Source organism: Marmota flaviventris, chromosome 12 (genome assembly GCF_047511675.1).
Source record: "Marmota flaviventris isolate mMarFla1 chromosome 12, mMarFla1.hap1, whole genome shotgun sequence".
Lineage (NCBI taxonomy): Eukaryota > Metazoa > Chordata > Mammalia > Rodentia > Sciuridae > Marmota > Marmota flaviventris.
In genome coordinates, this window is record NC_092509.1 from 58,205,778 (window position 1) to 58,224,969 (window position 19,192).

General features: G+C 38.6%; 1 protein-coding gene across 1 annotated transcript in view; it reads right to left on the reverse strand.

Moving 5' to 3' along the window:
* Dnah14 (dynein axonemal heavy chain 14) overlaps positions 1-19,192 on the reverse strand; it is a 376,581-nt gene that overhangs the window by 9,446 nt on the left and 347,943 nt on the right. Inside the window, 2 exon segments of the mRNA XM_071619724.1 lie at positions 11,404-11,600; positions 12,763-12,914. Of these exon segments, the coding sequence (XP_071475825.1) occupies positions 11,404-11,600; positions 12,763-12,914 (349 nt within the window).

The following is a 19,192-nucleotide window of genomic DNA, read 5'->3' on the forward strand; positions in this document are numbered from 1 at the left end:
CAGGAGAAACAGGGTTATCTTTACTGAATAAAACCCTTGGAAGCTTCCACTCTGGCTAAGGCTTTCCTGACTCTTCTCAAATTCTTTCAATAATCCCCTCACCTCTCTTTCCTCTTCTCTGGGGACATTATTTTCACATACCATTGGGTGTGAGCCTTTCAACTTCCCAGATTTCCCCTGAGCAAAGTTCTATGAGCCCCCACCCACTGTCTGGTCCTTCCCTTTTCCTTCCAGTTCTGAGCCAAGCTGACCCCTGCCCCTCAGCTCTGCCTGCCTTTCTGGGGCATTTCCTCTTGGCTTCCATCCAGTTATGGACACGCTCTTCTTATCTTAAATACAGCAGCCTCTAACTTGTCTGCTACAATGGGTGTACGGGGAAGGGGGTCCGTAAGTCCTTGAACCTCCTTCTGTGTTTATGGTCAAGCTTCTTGAGAAGGCCTTCATTGATTCCTGTTCATTATTGCTCTATATTAGAAGTCATCAGTGGCTTTATAAAAACTTTCCATATTCATGGTGTCCCACCCCCGTTATTATTTTTTAATATTTATATTTTAGTTGTAGTTGGACACAATACCTTTATTTCACTTATTTATTTTTTTATGTGGTGCTGAGGATCAAATGCAGGGTCTTGCACGTGCGAGGAGAGCGCTCTACTGCTGAGCCACAACCCCCGCTCTACACCTGTTTTATTTGGTACAAATCCTTTGCCCCTTTTGGTTAAGCTGGTTACTTCCTTCTCCTTCACTTTTTCTCTTGAATTCTCTATTTTTTCTAGACCCCATTCATTGGTTCCTTTCCTTCCCTCCCTTGAGGTTAGTGCTGTCCTCTTCTCTTGCTGCTTCGCAGTCCCTTTCCCGGACTTCACCATGGCTGTGGTTTCACTGTTTTGCTAGGCTGATGAAACCAATGTCTTGCTTCACATTGTCATTGTTCCTCCAACAGCATCTCTTTCTGCTCACATAGTCTCTGAATGGCAGTCTCTGCCTGCCTAAATGTCCAAGCCAGACATATCCTTCCATCTGGCTAATCCCAGGTCTTGTCAGTCTGTCAGACATGCAGTTGTCTGTCGTAATTGTATTTACAGTCTCCCAACTAGGCCATGTTCTCCCATCATAACTGCTGCAGGGAGCCCAGCACTTTCACTAGTTAGCTTTCTTAGCAAGCAGCAAAGCCCCTCTGTTGATCCCTTTATCTAGTCAATAAGGGCACCGGAATAAAGGATCCCTAAGGTCCTTTCTGATTCTGAAGTCCTGTGAAGGACTTCATATGTGTGAACTTTATAGCTTCCACATTTCAATTTTTCATCATTGTCTATAATCAATTTTTTTTTTTGGTACTGGGGATTGAATCCCGGGGTGCTTAACCACTGAGCAATATCCCCAACCTTCTTTTTATATTTTATGTAGAGACAGAGCCTCTCTAAGTTGCTTAGGACCTCGATAAGTTGCTGAGACTGGCTTTGAACTTGCAATCTTCCTGCCTCAGCCTCTCAAGCAGCTGAGATTACAGGTGTATGCCACCGAGCGTGGCTCTGTATTCAATTTTAAAGAATTATAATTGTCTCTGATTCTTAACCTGTCTTCATGTTTTCTTCTTCTTCTCTTTGTTTTTTTGGTACCAGGGATTGAACTCAGGGGTGCTTAACCATGGAGCCACATTCCCAGCCCTTTTCCAAAAAAATTTTTTAGTTGTAAATGGACACAATATCTTCATTTTATTTATTTAATTTATGTGGTGCTGAGAGACTGAACACAGTGCCCCACACATGCAAGGCAAGTGCTCTACCACTGAGTCATAACCCCACCCCCAAGAACCACTGTATTTTTTTTTTTTTCTTTTTCCTTTTTGGTGGTACTGGGGATTGAACCCAGGGCCTTGTGCATGCAAGGCAAGCACCCAACCAACTAAGCTATATCCCCAGCTCTAGAACCACTGTTTTTTAAAGATCATCTGTATAGCAAGTGTTGGTATTTCAGTCATTTTGCAAGTAGGGTAATATTTCATTGCAGGAGTCTTATTCCATTTTTTTGCTGTAAAAACATAGCACCACAGACTGGATTATTTATAAAGAACAGAGATGATTTGGCTCATGGTTCTGAATGGGAAATCTAGCCATTACTGTTATGTTGTTCTACATATTTTTGTATATGTCTCTTGATATCCATATGCAAGGGTTTATATACTTTTAAAATATAGAAGATCAACTGTATAAAAATTTTGAATCAAAGGTTCTGTATTTTGTTTAGATTGTTTTAGTGGCTACCTTGGTAATTTGGTAATTATATCATGCATATGTAATTTGTCAAAGTGTAAAGTTCATTACTAATTTTATCCTCCTTCTTGATAATATAACACCTAAAAATTCCAGACATTCCCAACTCTGGTGTATGTGTTATTGCTAACTGTTTTTATTCTGGGTCTTTTGTTTCAAAATTAACAGTGCTTCTCTAAGAAGAAAAAAAAAAATCCCATTGGATATTAGTACTGTTTTGTTTCTGTCATAATTGATTACCAATTCTCTGACCATTTTTACCCTCTTCATTCTTTCTTGCATTTCAGACTTTCTAGTTTTGTTAAGGATGAATTTTATGTACCTCTCTTCTTTTGGTCTGCTTTATTTTATCTTCATTTTCAAAACAAAAGTTTTGTATGTATTGTTTTTGTGTTTATTTCATATAAAGTTTTGTGTTATTAAAGTTAATTTTTTGAATACATTGAAAATACCATTCTCATTCCTTTGAAAGTTTTCCTCCCCAGGAGTAGCAGGGGGCACCCCAGGGGCACTCAACCACAGAGCCACATCCCCAGCCATATTTTGTATTTTATTTAGAGACAGGGTCTCACTGAGTTTCTTAGCACCTTGCTTTTGCTGAGGCTGCCTTTGAACTCACAATCCTCCTGCCTTGGCTTCCCAAGTGGCCGGGATTACAGGTGTCGCCATGGCGCCAGGCTTCTCTCAGGTTTTGACCTGTTAACCCATCATTCTCTTATTAGGCTCTTTGATGCATTTAGTAATATTATTTTTTTTTAATCAAACGTTTTTAATTTTTTTCACTGGGAGGTGATCCAAAGGAAAAAAAACTTACATGATCTTTGCAAACACTGAAAATTTTACAGTAACTAAAATATGAATATGGCAAAAAATAAAAATAGCACAACATGGGATGTAGAATGAAAACTCCCCCCCCCACAAGACCCATGAGTCTCTTTCATACAAGGTAATTACTGTTGTCTGAGCTTTTTCTTCCAAAGCATTTAGTTGTGTTTCCTGAATGTAAAATATAAATGCTTTTTTTTTTTTTTTTTGGGGGGGGGTGTTGGGGATTGGACCCAGGAGTACTAACCCACTGAGCCACATTCCTGGCCCTTGTTTTGGTAATACCTATATTTTGTTTATTTATGTAGTGCTGGAAATCTAACCCAGTGCTTCACACATCCTAGGCAAGCACTGTACCACTGAGTCCTATCCAAGCCCTTTAATTTTTTTTTTTTTTTGAGACAAGGCCTTGCTAAGTTGCTTGAGGCCTTGCTAAACTGCTGAGGTTGGCCTCGAACTTGTGATCCTCCTGGCTCAGCCTCTTGAATGGCTGGGATTAAAAGCATGCACCTGGCCTAAAGAGAGGTGCTTTTTATAAGCAAATATATGCCTTCATAGGCATAGTTTATAATCCTTAAAAATGACATTTTTCTAAAACTTTAACAAATTAATAAGACATCTTGGAGATATTTTTCCATATCAGCATATACCTCACAATTTGGATGTGCCACAGTTCATGTAATCAAATTCCTATTAATCATTATAAGAATTATTATATTGTTATATTATCATAATTGTTATAACAGTTTATATTGTTAATATTTGTTATAGTTATACCTGTTTATATTGTTATAATTGGTTCTGTGATAAATATTTCTAAGGCAAATTTAAGTGGAATTGCCAAATTGCCCTCTCAGAAGTTGTATGAGATTTGCTTTCTGCTTGCTGTCTTGATGGCTCTGTATTACACTGTCCGGCAGCCGCACCTAGAGGTTGGAGCTGGGCTGCGTGCCGAGCCCTGTCCTCCGAAGGCTGGACTGCAGCCTCGAGCGTCTCGGTGGCCTGTTCGCCGCTGCACCTTCGGGCAGAGCCTGCTCTGAGGTCGTTCTGCACCCCCCTGCCAGGGGACCCGTGCTCCGGAGGAGGGGGACGGAGAGCCGCGGCGGCAGCCGCTTGGGCCCCTGGGGCCGGGCAACGGGCTGAAGAGCTGCAGAGGCCAGGGCGGCTCTGCTACGGTCGCAGACAAGCGCGGCGCTCGTGAGCACAGCCCAGAGACGGAGGCGACGGCGGTAGGGTTTCATTTCTAGAAATATGGACTGGAAACAGAAGCAGCAGTTTGTATAATCCTAAGAACTTGCTTATACCAGGAAGCTGTAAGGGCAACATGAATATTATTGAGGAGATGTAACATGGTGGCAGGCGCAGAGAGATCAAGTCTCTGACATCTTCAACTGCGCGGGCATAGGGAGCCGTAAACTGTCTAAATGCTGTTTGCTCAGGATCACTAGGCAATGCTGAGCTGACGTGGATCTGGGGTGTACAGGCTGGGCCCCTCAGAACACACACACAGAGCCCGAATCGGAGGCAATTAAGCTCCGATTCGCCTGCTTCGTGTGACTCAGCACTAACGAGCCCGCTGAAATAATTGGCCGGCCCTTAGGAACTTACAGAGGTAAAAGCCAACCGAGCCTTCATAGGCAGTGGCCACAGGACTGAAACGGGGATTGGGAGAGACAGTCAGGACCCACCCGTTGCATTGGTTACCCGGGAAAGGGAACAAACGGTCACCATTTGCAAGGGATACCACCATGGCAGAGAAATGGCGTCACGGGCGGAGGAGATAACTGCATTGAAACCAGCGCGACAGGTGTGTAATCCCCTAGTCATCTCTCTCCACACATCAGGGAAAACTTAAGGGCCACTCCCAGCTCTCCTGTGAACGCAATAACCAGACCGAGGGAATCAGGAGTGGCGCGGGACTCGCGGCACGGAACTCCCGGCTACCGCTCCCACCAGTGCTGACAACTGAGGTCTCTTGCACCAGCTACCGGGGGCGTGGCTACAGGAGGGCAAGCAAATTCGCTGGGGGATCTCAGCCCCAAGCTCTACAAACTTAGGGTCTGAGGGAGGCAAACAGGGAGAGTGTGCCCAGGTGTTCATGAAAACAGGGCTCCCAGGAGCAGCAGACCTGGTGTGTAGCCAGTATTGTGGTGAGCGTCACAGGTGAGCACGGCCTGGCTTGAGGAAACACAAGACAAGGCCCTAGACACTCAGGATTGGAGACCCGCCCAGTCTAGGAGAAAGAGCTGCAGCACAGTGAATGGTTCCCACCTATTGAGAGGAGAAGCTTGGCCCAGTGGGCACAGCTCCACCTACTGGAAGAGAAGTTAATAGAACTCTAGGACTGCATTTATTATTATTATTATTATTATTATCATTTTTTTCTTTTTTTTTTTCTTCTTTTTCTTTCATTTTCAATTTTTATTTGTTGTTGTTCTTTAACTTTTTTTCAATGTTTCTATTTTTTTAAAATTTATTTTATTTTATTATTATTATTATTTTTTTAAATTTTAATTTTCATTTTTTATTATCGCTATTATTTTTGTTAAAAATTTTTTTTTCGTCTTTTCTTTCTTTCTTTATTATCTAATCTTTGTTATTCTTGTTTCTTTTGTCTTTTCATTTCTTTTCAATTTTCTTATTCCCCCTTCCTTGAATTCTACCTGCCTACTCTCATTCTCTTTAGTGACTTCTTCCCTTCCCTTCTAATATCTTTCCTCTCAAGCATCAAATAAATCTATAAGAGTAAACAGTAACTCAGCAGTCAAACAGAACAAGAAGTAACATGAGCAGCATAAAAAAGCAAGGAAGAAAAGGAGTACAAACAATGAAGGACAGCCTAAATATTCAGGAGGACCTAGAGTCAGCAGAAAAATGGTCATATAAAGAACTCAAGGAATACCTTAGACAGATGGAATGGAACCTTAAAGAAGATACGAGACAGCAAATCCAAACAGTGAAAGAACACTTTGAAAATGAATTACATAGACAGATAAAAGAAGAAGTTAAGCATCTTTATCAGGAGATTGAGATTATAAAAAAAACCCAAACAATAATTCTAGAAATGAAGGAAACGATAAACAAAATTAAAAACTCAATTGAGAGTATCACTAACAGAGTGGAGCAAGTAGAAGCCAGAACATCAGATAATGAAGACAAAATATATCATCTTGAAAAGAGCCTAGCCAACTCAGAAAGGCTGGTTAAAAACCACGAGAAAAACATCCAAGAGATATGGGATAACATAAAGAAACCAAACCTACGAGTCATCGGGATAGAAGAAGGTACAGAGATTCAAATCAAGGGAATGAGTAACCTGCTGAAAGAAATAATTACAGAAAACTTTCCAGAAATAAAAAAGGAAACGGATATACAAATTGTAGATGCATACAGGACACCGAGCACACAAAATCACAATAGACCAACGCCAAGACACATTGTTATGAAGATATCCAATATACAGAACAAAGAGAAAATACTAAAAGCTACAAGAGAAAGGAGGCAGATTACATTCAGGGGTAAACCAATAAGGTTAACAACGGATTTTTCATCACAGACGCTGAAAGCGAGAAGATCCTGGAACAACGTATTTCAAACACTGAAAGACAATGGATGCCAACCAAGAATTCTGTATCCAGCAAAATTAAGCTTCAGGTACGATAACGAAATAAAAATCTTTCATGATAAACAAAAGCTAAAAGAATTTGCAGCCAGAAAACCAGCATTGCAAAGCATCTTGAGCAAAACACTACACGAGGAAGAAATGAAAAACAATAACCAAAACCATCAGTGGGAAGTGCCTCTATAAAGACAGAGGGCGGGGGGAAAGCTAACCATGGAGAAACAAACTAAATTAAAAAAAAAAAAGAAGAAGAAGATAAATAATCAAACATGGCTGGAAGTACAAACCATATATCAATAGTAACTCTAAACATTAATGGCTTAAACTCTCCAATAAAGCGACATAGGCTGGTAACATGGATTAAAAAAACAAATCCAACAATATGCTGCCTCCAGGAGACACATCTGATTGGAAAAGACATACACAGGCTGAAGGTGAAAGGTTGGGAAAAAATATACCACGCACACGGTCCTCGTAAGCAAGCAGGGGTGGCCATCCTCATATCGAATAAAATTGACTTCAAGACTAAATTAATCAAAAGGGATAAGGAAGGACATTATATACTGTTAAAAGGAACCATTCACCAACAAGACATAACAATTATCAATATTTATGCACCAAATAATGGTGCTGCGACGTTCATAAAACAAATTCTCCTCAAGTTCAAGAATCAAATAGACCACAACACAATAATTATGGGTGACTTCAACACACCTCTCTCACAATTGGACAGATCCTCCAAACAAAAGCTGAATAAAGAAACTATAGAACTCAATTTCACAATCAACAACCTAGACTTAACTGACATATATAGAATATATCAACCATCATCAAGTGGATATACTTTTTTCTCAGCAGCACATGGATCCTCCTCAAAAATAGACCCTATATTATGCCATAGGGCAACCCTCAGTAAATATACAGGGGTGGAGATAATACCATGCATTTTATCTGATCATAATGGAATGAAACTGGAAATCAATGATAAAAGAAGGAAGGAAAAATCCTACATCACATGGAAAATGAACAATATGTTACTGAATGATCAATGGGTTACAGAAGACATAAAGGAGGAAATCAAAAAATTCTTAGAGATAAATGAAAATACAGACACAACATATCGGAATCTATGGGACACAATGAAAGCAGTTTTAAGAGGGAAATTCATCACTTGGAGGTCATTCCTCAAAAAAAGGAAAAACCAACAAATAAATGAGCTCACACTTCATGTCAAAGCCCTAGAAAAGGAAGAGCAAAACAACAGCAAATGTAGCAGAAGGCAAGAAATAATTAAAATCAGAGCGGAAATCAACGAAATTGAAACAAAAGAAACTATTGAAAAAATTAACAAAACTAAAAGTTGGTTCTTAGAAAAAATAAATAAGATCGACAGACCCTTAGCCATGCTAAAGAAGAGAAGAAGAGAGAGAACTCAAATCACTAACATACGGGATGAAAAAGGCAATATCACAACAGACACTACAGAAATACAGAAGACAATTAGAAATTATTTTGAAAACCTATATTCCAATAAAATAGAAGATAGTGAATACATCGATAAATTCCTTAAGTCATATGATTTGCCCAGACTGAGTCAGGAGGATACTCACAACTTAAACAGACCAATAACAATAGATGAAATAGAAGAAGCAATCAAAAGACTTCCAACCAAGAAAAGCCCAGGACCGGATGGGTATACAGCGGAGTTTTACAAAACCTTTAAGGAAGAATTAATACCAATACTTTTCAAGTTATTTCAGGAAATAGACAAAGAAGGAGCTCTTCCAAATTCATTCTATGAGGCCAACATCACCCTGATTCCGAAACTAGACAAAGACACCTCAAAGAAAGAAAACTACAGACCAATATCTCTGATGAACCTAGATGCAAAAATCCTCAATAAAATTCTGGCGAATCGGATACAAAGGCACATCAAAAAAATTGTGCACCATCATCAAGTAGGATTCATCCCTGGGATGCAAGGCTCGTTCAATATGGAAATCAATAAATGTTATTCACCACATCAATAGACTTAAAAATAAGAACCATATGATCATCTCAATAGATGCAGAAAAAGCATTCGACAAAGTACAGCATGCCTTTATGTTCAAAACATTAGAAAAACTAGGGATAACAGGAACTTACCTCGACATTGTAAAAGCTATCTATGCTAAGCCTCAGGCTAGCATCATTCTCAATGGAGAAAAATTGAAGGCATTCCCCCTAAAATCTGGAACAAGACAGGGATGCCCTCTATCACCACTTCTATTCAATATAGTTCTCGAAACACTGGCCAGAGCAATTAGACAGACGAAAGAAATTAAAGGCATAAAAATAGGAAAGGAAGAACTTAAATTATCACTATTTGCAGATGACATGATTCTACACCTAGAAGACCCAAAAGGGTCTACAAAAAAACTACTAGAACTAATAAATGAATTCAGCAAAGTGGCAGGATATAAAATCAACACGCATAAATCAAAGGCATTTCTGTATATCAGCGACAAAACTTCTGAAACGGAATTGAGGAAAAACACTCCATTCACAATATCCTCAAAAAAAATAAAATACTTGGGAATCAACCTAACAAAAGAGGTGAAAGATTTATATAATGAAAACTAGAAAACCCTAAAAAGAGAAGTAGAAGAAGATCTTAGAAGATGGAAAAATATACCCTGTTCATGGATAGGCAGAACTAACATCATCAAAATGATGATATTACCAAAAGTTCTCTATAGGTTTAATGCAATGCCAATCAAAATCCCAACGGCATTTCTTGTAGAAATGGATAAAGCAATCATGAAATTCATATGGAAAAATAAAAGACCCAGAATAGCAAAAGCAATTCTAAGCAGGAAGTGCGAATCAGGCGGTATAGCGATACCAGACTTAAAACTATATTACAGAGCAATAGTAACAAAAACAGCATGGTACTGGTACCAAAACAGGAGGGTGGACCAATGGTACAGAATAGAGGACACAGAGACTAATCCACAAAGCTACAACTATCTTATATTTGATAAAGGAGCTAAAAGCATGCAATGGAGGGAGGATAGCATCTTCAACAAATGGTGCTGGGAGAACTGGAAATCCATATGCAACAAAATGAAACTGAATCCCCTCCTCTCGCCATGCACAAAAGTTAACTCAAAGTGGATCAAGGAGCTAGATATCAAATCAGAGACTCTGCGTCTGATAGAAGAAAAAATGGCTCCGATCTACATATTGTAGGGTCGGGCTCCAAATTCCTTAATAGGACACCCATAGCACAAAAGTTGATAACAAAAATCAACAAATGGGACTTACTTAAACTGAAAAGTTTTCTCTCAGCAAGAGAAACAATAAAAGAGGTAAATAGGGAGCCTACATCATGGGAACAAATTTTTACTCCTCACACTTCAGATAGAGCCCTAATATCCAGAGTATACAAAGAACTCAAAAAATTAAACAATAAGAAAACAAATTACCCAATCAACAAATGGGCCAAAGACCTGAACAGACACTTCTCAGAGGAGGACATACAATCAATCAACAAGTACATGGAAAAATGCTCACCATCTCTAGCAGTCAGAGAAATGCAAATCAAAACCACCCTAAGATACCATCTCACTCCAGTAAGATTGGCAGCCATTATGAAGTCAAACAACAACAAGTGCTGGAGAGGATGTGGGGAAAAGGGTACTCTTGTACATTGCTGGTGGGACTGCAAACTGGTGCGGCCAATCTGGAAAGCAGTATGGAGATTCCTGGGAAAGCTGGGAATGGAACCACCATTTGACCCAGCTATTGCCCTTCTTGGACTTTTCCCTGAAGACCTTAAAAGAGCGTACTACAGGGATACTGCTACATCGATGTTCATAGCAGCACAATTCACAATTGCTAGACTGTGGAACCAACCCAGATGCCCTTCAATAGATGAATGGATAAAAAAAATGTGGCATTTATACATCATGGAGTATTACGCAGCACTAAAAAATGACAAAATCATAGAATTTGCAGGGAAATGGATGGCACTAGAGCAGATTATGCTTAGTGAAGCTAGCCAATCCCTAAAAAACAAATACCAAATGTCTTCTTTGATATAATGAGAGCAACTAAGAACAGAGCAGGGAGGAAGAGCAGGAAGAAAAGATTAACATTAAACAGATACATGAGGTGGGATGGAAAGGGAGAGAAAAGGGAAATTGCATTGTAATGGAGGGAGACCCTCATTGTTATACAAAATTACATATAAGAGGTTGTGAGGGGAATGGGAAAATAAACAAGGAGAGATATGAATTACAGTGGATGGGGTAGAGAGAGAAGATGGGAGGGGAGGGAGGGGGGATGGTAGAGGATAGGAAAGGTAGCAGAATACAACAGTTACTAATAGGGCATTATGTAAAAATGTGGATGTGTAACCGATGTGATTCTGCAATCTGTATTTGGGGTAAAATTGGGAGTTCATAACCAACTTGAATCTAATGTATGAAATATGATATGTCAAGAGCTTTATAATGTTTTGAACAACCAATAAAAAAAAAGAAGTTGTATGAATATGTACTCATATCAAAAGTATGTCAGCATTTTTAAATGACTGCATAGAATTACACCATACAGATGTACCATTGTTAACCTAATCAGTTCCTGGATCCTGGATGTTTCTTTCAAGCAAGCAAGTAAGCAGGGAATGGTAATTGCTTACCTGCCACAGTAAGGGAACTTTTGTATTGAGAAGAGAGTCGTATATTTCTTCCAGTTCTTGAGTGAGGATGCTCTCTCCTTTTAGAGCAAGTTGAAGATCTTTTAAAGATTTATGTATGACACTTAATAGCTTATTAAATCGTCCTATTTCTTGGTTCAAAAAGACTATTAAGACACAATGGATAAGGGGATCATGGCCTGGAATTAAAAAAAAGAGATAAAACTTTGATATGTTATAGATTAAAAAGAGGCTTTGCATGAGAGGGACACAGGTTTTGAAAGTTAAGGAAATTTCACGTGTCTTTACCCGGGGTCGATAAACATTTTCTGTAGAAGTTCAGATAGCAGATCTTTCAGGGTTTATGGACGGCATCATTTCTGTTACAATTACTCGGTTCTCCTCTTGCAGCCATAGACAAAGTTAAACAAATAAGAATGGCCATATCCCAATAAAATTTTATTTACGGCACTCAAATCAGAATTTCAAATAGTAGTTATGTGTCACAAAGTATTGATTTTTTTCAACCATTAAATAATATAAAAATTCCTTTGAGCTTGCCAGTTGTATAAAAGACTGGATTTAGCCTGAAATCCCTTATTTGATGAACCTCGATCAAGACTCAAAAATTTCAGTACCACAGTCATGTCTCACTTAACAGTGGGGACATATTCTGAGAAATGCGTCCATAGATTTCATCCTTATGCAAATATTAGGGTGTGCTTACTTAAATTAAAACGACTCTGATGTCACCAGGTGACATAACTTTATGGGGCCATCATACATATGTGATCTGTCGTCAATTTAAATGTCATTATGAGGTGCATGACTATTTTGATAGACTATTGCTCAACGTTTGTTTCCAAATGAATTGTTTTTGGGTTAGAATATGGATGTTAAAATTTAACTCAGAAATTGCCCCAGTCCAGGAATTTAGCCCCTTGGAGCTGTGCCTGGAACTAATTTGGGCAACTCTGGGCCTGCCCTTCCTTGTCTTACTTTCTCAGTATTGAGAGGTCTCCCATCAGAGGATTCATCTCAACCCTGCTGCCCCAGATGCTTTTCCAGAGAGCAGAGACACAGAGCCAGAAAGAACAGGGACCTAGAAAGCTTTTTAGAATTTTCCCAGCAGAGTTGCTGCTTTCTTGTTTGCTTTACTTTTGGTCTCTGTGAAGACCCAAATGACACCATCAATTTCTTTTCTGCTCCTATCTCTGGAGTGGAGATTTGGCTTCCCATGTTGCCTCACCCTTTTTCCAGCTGTGGTACTGTACTTTATTCCTGACTCTGCCTTCTTCTGACAGCAGAGTTTCTTCCTGAGGAGGCTGAGGTAAGGGGAAGGAGTTCAGGTCATATGCTCACCTTTGATATTTTTATAGAGAGACTCCCAAATGGAGCTGGACAGGAGACTTTTCAATGTGCTGGGACACTCTTCTTTCTCCACTGTCAGCGGCAGCCGCTTCAGTAGGTCAGATACAATTTCTATCATGAGTTCATCATTACTCTGATGAGGACTGCAAAGGAAACCATGAGAGGAATGTGACATGGGTCTGTCTAATCCACAATGACTGATATATTTGGGTTTCAGCCCCATAGAAAAGGAAACAGAGCTTTACAGAACCACACACCTGTGTGATGAAAGATTTTATGGACACCATGGAGCTCACTGACTACACTTCACATATGACAAAACTGACCAATGACTTTTAGACATTTGTAAGAAAATGTGCATTTTAAAAGTTTTCTTAGGATTCCTTTATCTGCAGATAAATGGATGGAACTGAGAATATCATGCTAAGTGATAAGCCAATCCCCCAAAAATAAGGCTGAATATTTTCTCTGATATATGGATACCAGTTTAACAATAAGGGAGCTGGGTTAGAGAAGAATAGAAGCACTTTGGATTAGACAAAAGGAAATGAAGGGAAGAGAGGGGGAATGGAATAGGAAAGATAATAGAATGAATTGGTCATTAGTATTCTATGTGCATATATGATCACATGAACAATGTAATTCTTCCTCATGTAAAACCAGAAGAATGAGAAGTTACACTCCTTATGTTATGGGCCAGGCTATATGGGCAATGACCAAACAGACTCCATTTACCCCACATCATGTAAGAAACGTTTCTTCCAGGGAAAGCCCCACCTCTGTACCCATCAACAGTTGCTTAGCATAGCATGTTAGGCAACACAAAATGGCAATTCTTATACAATATAAAAGTGTTCTCTCTTTGGTTCCCATTTTTCTTGGACAATGTTCACTGTCAGAGATTGATTGTCTAGATGTGAGTAACCATTCTTTAACTTGTACACAACTAGGGACGTTTTGGCCCACTCTCTTTTATGCTTATGATTTTAGATCTCATAATGTTTGGGGGCTTCCTCCATGCTAGGCAAGGGCTTTACCACTGACCTACAGCCCCAGCTGAAGCCACACTTATGCTTTAGTATGGTTTTGGACTATAAAAGGTGTACTCAAACCCCGGGAGGGGGTCGAAGGGTGTAGACTTGCAGCCTATCCCTTGGCCCACCAGCTGGTGGATCTGGATCGCCACCTGGTGAATAAAGTTTCCATCTCCTGCTTTAAGATCGACTTGGTGATTTATTGCAATCTCGCCTTAACACATGTGTGTATAATATGTCAAAATACAACCTACTATCATGTATAACTAATTAGAACAACAACAAAAAATGAATAATTAAAAATGTTTCATAACTTTTTATTATAAACCCATCTCCTAAAATGAAGCCAAGTACTATATGGTCAAACAAAACCAACTACCTTGATTCAAAAAAAAAAAAAAAAAACAACTTATGGATAATGCTCATTTTCACAATCAGAATAGCTTTAAAATAAGGTTGAATTTGATACAGGAAAAGTTTTGTTCAAGAACAAGTCCTTTTTGCTTTTCTTTCTTGAGAGAGCTAAAGAGAAACCGTCGCTTGTTTTCCTGACAGCAAAAGAGTAATGTGGCAAAATAAAGTCATTATAAAAAGTGATGTGACTTGTCAAATATTTAATAAAGAATTATGGAAGCTGGAGCATTTTCTACAGCAAAATAAAACAAAACAAACAAACAAACAAACAAAAAACAACAAAGTTTTCTTAGGATTCCTTTAAAAAACAGTCATCTGAATACCTCTATATGAACGGCATGAAAAAGTGGGGCAACTTGACGTCATGCTGAAGCAGCTTCTAAGAAGTTCATCTGCTTGTCAAATCCTTGTGTTTACATAAAGGGTTTCCTGATAGCACACTCAGTGCGTGGTGACCGGAGGACAGTGTGTGTACAGGTCCTGGGGAGGCTGTGGGACTACTCAAGACCATCCAATTCCAAAGATGAGGAAACCAGGGCTTAGACATTTTCTGGATGAGTAGTGAATGGGGCCCACTCTCTGTTGCTCTTTTTACTAGTGGGGATTGATTTTTCACCTAACACTTCAGGTTTCTTTTTCACAAAGCCAGATGCATGTCAGCCTTCAAAGTAAGTGTTAATATTAGCACTATGTATTTAGTCCAGCAGTGTCACTTCTGGGCCAGTGTACAAATCACCTGAGGGAATATGTTTCCTTAGTTTGTCATCACACTTTGATTTTTTTTCTCTTTTTTCAGTACGGGGGATTGAACCTAGGGCTTCCTCCATGCTAGGCAAGGGCTTTACCACTGACCTACAGCCCCAGCTGAAGCCACACTTTACTTCTGATTTAAAAGTTGGGTTTTTCAGTAGAATTCATCCAAGGTGGCTTCAAAAGGTAAGTTGAAAGGTCAAAAGGTGTCAATCATATTGAATGCCATAGATCTTTTGAGTTAAGTCCTATAGGCAAGTTTCTATAGATTCTGAACAGAGGCTGCATGACTGGGATGATCACAGCCTCCCCAACTGACCCAAGTGACATTCATAAACACACTTAAGGTGTTTATTAAAAGCATTCTCTTGAACCTGTCTCATCTCTGACTAGTGTATTTGGTGAATGCTAACAATATGGAAGTGCAGGGTCTAAGAAAATTCAACCTGCTAATCTGGGGACGTGTTGGTGTTTCCAACTGAGCTTTCTTCTTCTTCTTCTTTTTTTCCCTCTATGTGCCTAAGTTTTCCTCATATCACCCGAAGAAATAGTATATATTCACTCTGTCAGTGAAGTGGGATTTCAGTTATCTTTATTTTGTGTCAGTAGGATGAACATGGATGGTACAATCAATTAATCAATCTAAACCCTAAGCCATAGACAGAATTCAATCCAATGTCATTGTGATCGGAGTTATGGTCCACAATGATGTGAAGACTGTAAGAGTGCAGAATACCAAGAGGCTCAAAGATGTCAGAGGCACATGGGAAAAATTTACACATATTTAAAGAGCCAAAGAAATGTAAAACTCAATCTATAAGTACACAGATGTACTAGATAGTGTGCAATTGATATCCAAGGGTGTGTGTGATGTGACCAGCATCTCACAGAACTATGGAATTAATTTTATGGTCACAACAGCTGTAAAAAATGTTCAGAGGATCCTATCAATGTTGACAAAAAGAATTAATTCATTTTTTGGTTGAACTCTTGTTTTATCCCAAACTCAAGTGAATTGAGAAGGCAAACTCAAAAATCATGCAAAATGATAAAATCGATCTATCATAAGTGTTTTCCAATTTTGGAAAGATTTATAATTAGGTATAATTAGGTTTAACAGAATCACAACTCTGTAAAAAATGTTTCTGTATTAAGGAATGCTATTATTTTAAATATTTGTAATGTTTAAGAGAATGGGATCTCTTAAACCTTAGAGGGAGAAATTGATTTAAATTTATGATTTACCAAGAATCAATAAATGGGATGGCATAAAACTAAAAAGCTTCTTCATAGCAAAGGAAACAATCAAGAACATGAATAGAACAGAATAGAGGACACAGAGACCAATCCACAAAATTATAACTGCCTTATATTAGACAAAGGTGCCAAAAGCATGCAATGGAGAAAGGATAGCATCTTCAACAAATGGTGCTGGGAGAACTGGAAATCCATATGCAACAGAATGAAGTTGAATCCCTCTCTCTCACCTTGCACAAAAGTTAACTCAAAATGGATCAAGGAGCTAGGAATTAAACCAGAAACTCTGCGTTTAATAGAAGAAAAAGTTGGCCCTAATCTCCATCTTGTGGGGTCGGGCTCCAAATTCCTTAATAGGACACCTATAGCACAAGAGTTAAAATCAAGAATCAACAATTGGGACATATTCAAACTAAAAAGTTTTTTTCTCAGCAAGAGAAACAATAAGAGAGGTAAATAGGGAGCCTACATCCTGGGAACAAATATTTACCCCTCACACTTCAGATAGAGCTGAGCTCTAATCTCCAGAGTATACAAAGAACTCAAAAAATTAAACAATAAGAAAACAAATAACCCAATCAACAAATGGGCCAAGGATCTGAACAGACACTTCTCAGAGGAGGATATACAATCAATCAACAAATACACGAAAAAATGCTCTCATCTCTAGCAATCAGAGAAATGCAAATTAAAACCACCCTAAGATACCATCTCACTCCGGTAAGATTGGCAGCCATTATGAAGTCAAACAACAACAAGTGCTGGCAAGGATGTGGGGAAAAGGGTACACTTGTACATTGCTGGTGGGACTGCAAATTGGTTCAGCCAATTTGGAAAGCAGTATGGAGATTCCTTGGAAAGCTGGGAATGGAACCACCATTTGACCCAGCTATTCCCCTTCTCGGACTATACCCAAAAGACCTAAAAAGAGCATATAACAGGGACACAGCTACATCAATGTTCATAGCAGCACAATTCACAATAGCTAGACTATGCAATCAACCCAGATGCCCTTCAATAGATGAATGGATAAAAAAAAAATGGCATTTATATACAATGGAATATTACTCAGCACTAAAAAATTACAAAATCATGGCATTTGCAGGGAAATGGATGGCATTAGAGTAGATTATGCTAAGTGAAGCTAGCCAATCCCTAAAAAACAAATGCAGAATGTCTTCTTTGATATAAGGGGGGCGACCCAAAACAGAGCAGGGAGGAAGAGCATGAGAAGAAGATTACCATTAAATAGGGATGAGAGGTGCGGGGGAATGGGAGAGAGAAGGGGAATTGCACGGAAGATGGTAGGAGACCCTCATGGTTATGCAAAATTACATGTAAGATGGTGTGAGGGGGAAGAAAAAAGAGAGAGAAACGTGTTACAGTAGATTGGGTAGAAAGAGGTGATGGGAGGGGAGGGGAGGGGAGGGGGGATAAGAAGGGCAGCACAATACAATAGACACTAATATGGCCCTATGTATAAATGTGGCTGTATAACCAATGTGATCCTGCAATCTGTACACGTGGAAAAATAAGATTATGTACCCCATTTGAATCAAATGTATGATATGTCAAGATCATTGTAATGTTTTGAGCAACTAATAAAAAAATTAAAAAAAAAAAGAACATGAATAGAGAATCTACAGAATGGGAGAAAATCTTTGCCACTTGCACCTCAGATAGCTCATTAATTTCCAGGATATACAAAGGAATCAAAAAACTTAACACCAAAAAACCAAAAAACAGGCACTTCACAGAAGAAGAAATATGAATGGTCAAAAAATACACAAAAAATGTTCAACATCTCTAGTAATTAGAGAAATGCAAATTAAAACTACACTGAGATTCCATCTCACTCCAGTTAGAATGGCAATTATCAAGAATACAAGGAACAATAAATGTTGGCGAGGATGAGAGGAAAAAGGTACATTCACACATTGCTGGTGGGACTGCAAATTGGTGCAACCAGTCTGGAAAGCAGTATGGAGATTACTAATAAAACTTGGAATGGAACCACCTTTTGACCCAGTTATCCCATTTCTTGGTTTATACCCAAAGGACTTAAAATCAGCATACTACAGTGATGTAGCCACATCAATGTTTATGGCAGGTCAATTCGCAATAGCCAAGCTATGAAACTGACCCAGGTACCCTGCAACAGATGAATGGATAAAGAAATTGTATACACACAATGGAATATTACTCAACCATAAAGAAGAAATAAGTTATAGCATTTGCTTGAATATGGATGGAACTAGAGAATATCATGCTCAGTGAAATAAGCCAGTCCAAAAAACAAACAAACAAAAACAAAAACCAAAGCTGAATGTTATGATATGTGGATGCTAACCCACAACAAGGGAGGGTAGGAAGGGAAAGAATAGAAATTCATTGGATTAGACAAAGGGGAATGAAGGGAAGGGAGATGGGATGGGAATAGGAAAGACAGTAGAATGAATCAGACATAACTTTTCTTTGCTCATATATGAATACACAACCAGTGTAACTCCATACCGTACAACCACAAAAATGAGATCCTATTTGGAATGGGTTATATTTCATGAATGCAAAATATGTCAAAATACACCTTAGTGTCATATATATCTAAAAAACAACAAACAAAAAAATTGCAATTTAAGGTGAAATCCAACTAGATTGAGGTAGAAGAATAAGAATTTAAGATTCTCCATATTTGGGCTGGTATGGCTGAGTGGTAGAGTACTAGCTTAGTACTTGTGAGGCACTGGTTTAATCCTTAGCACCACATAAAAATAAACAAATAAAATAAAGGTATGCTGTCCATCCACATACAAAAAAATCTAAAAAATTAAGAAAAGGTTCACCATATTTATTTATTTATTAGATTTATAAAAAAAAATTGAAAAACTTAAATTTTGGTAGAAGGCAACAGAAGTCCATTAACTTCATATGAATATGTTTAAAAATGTTTGATTAAGTCTATAATG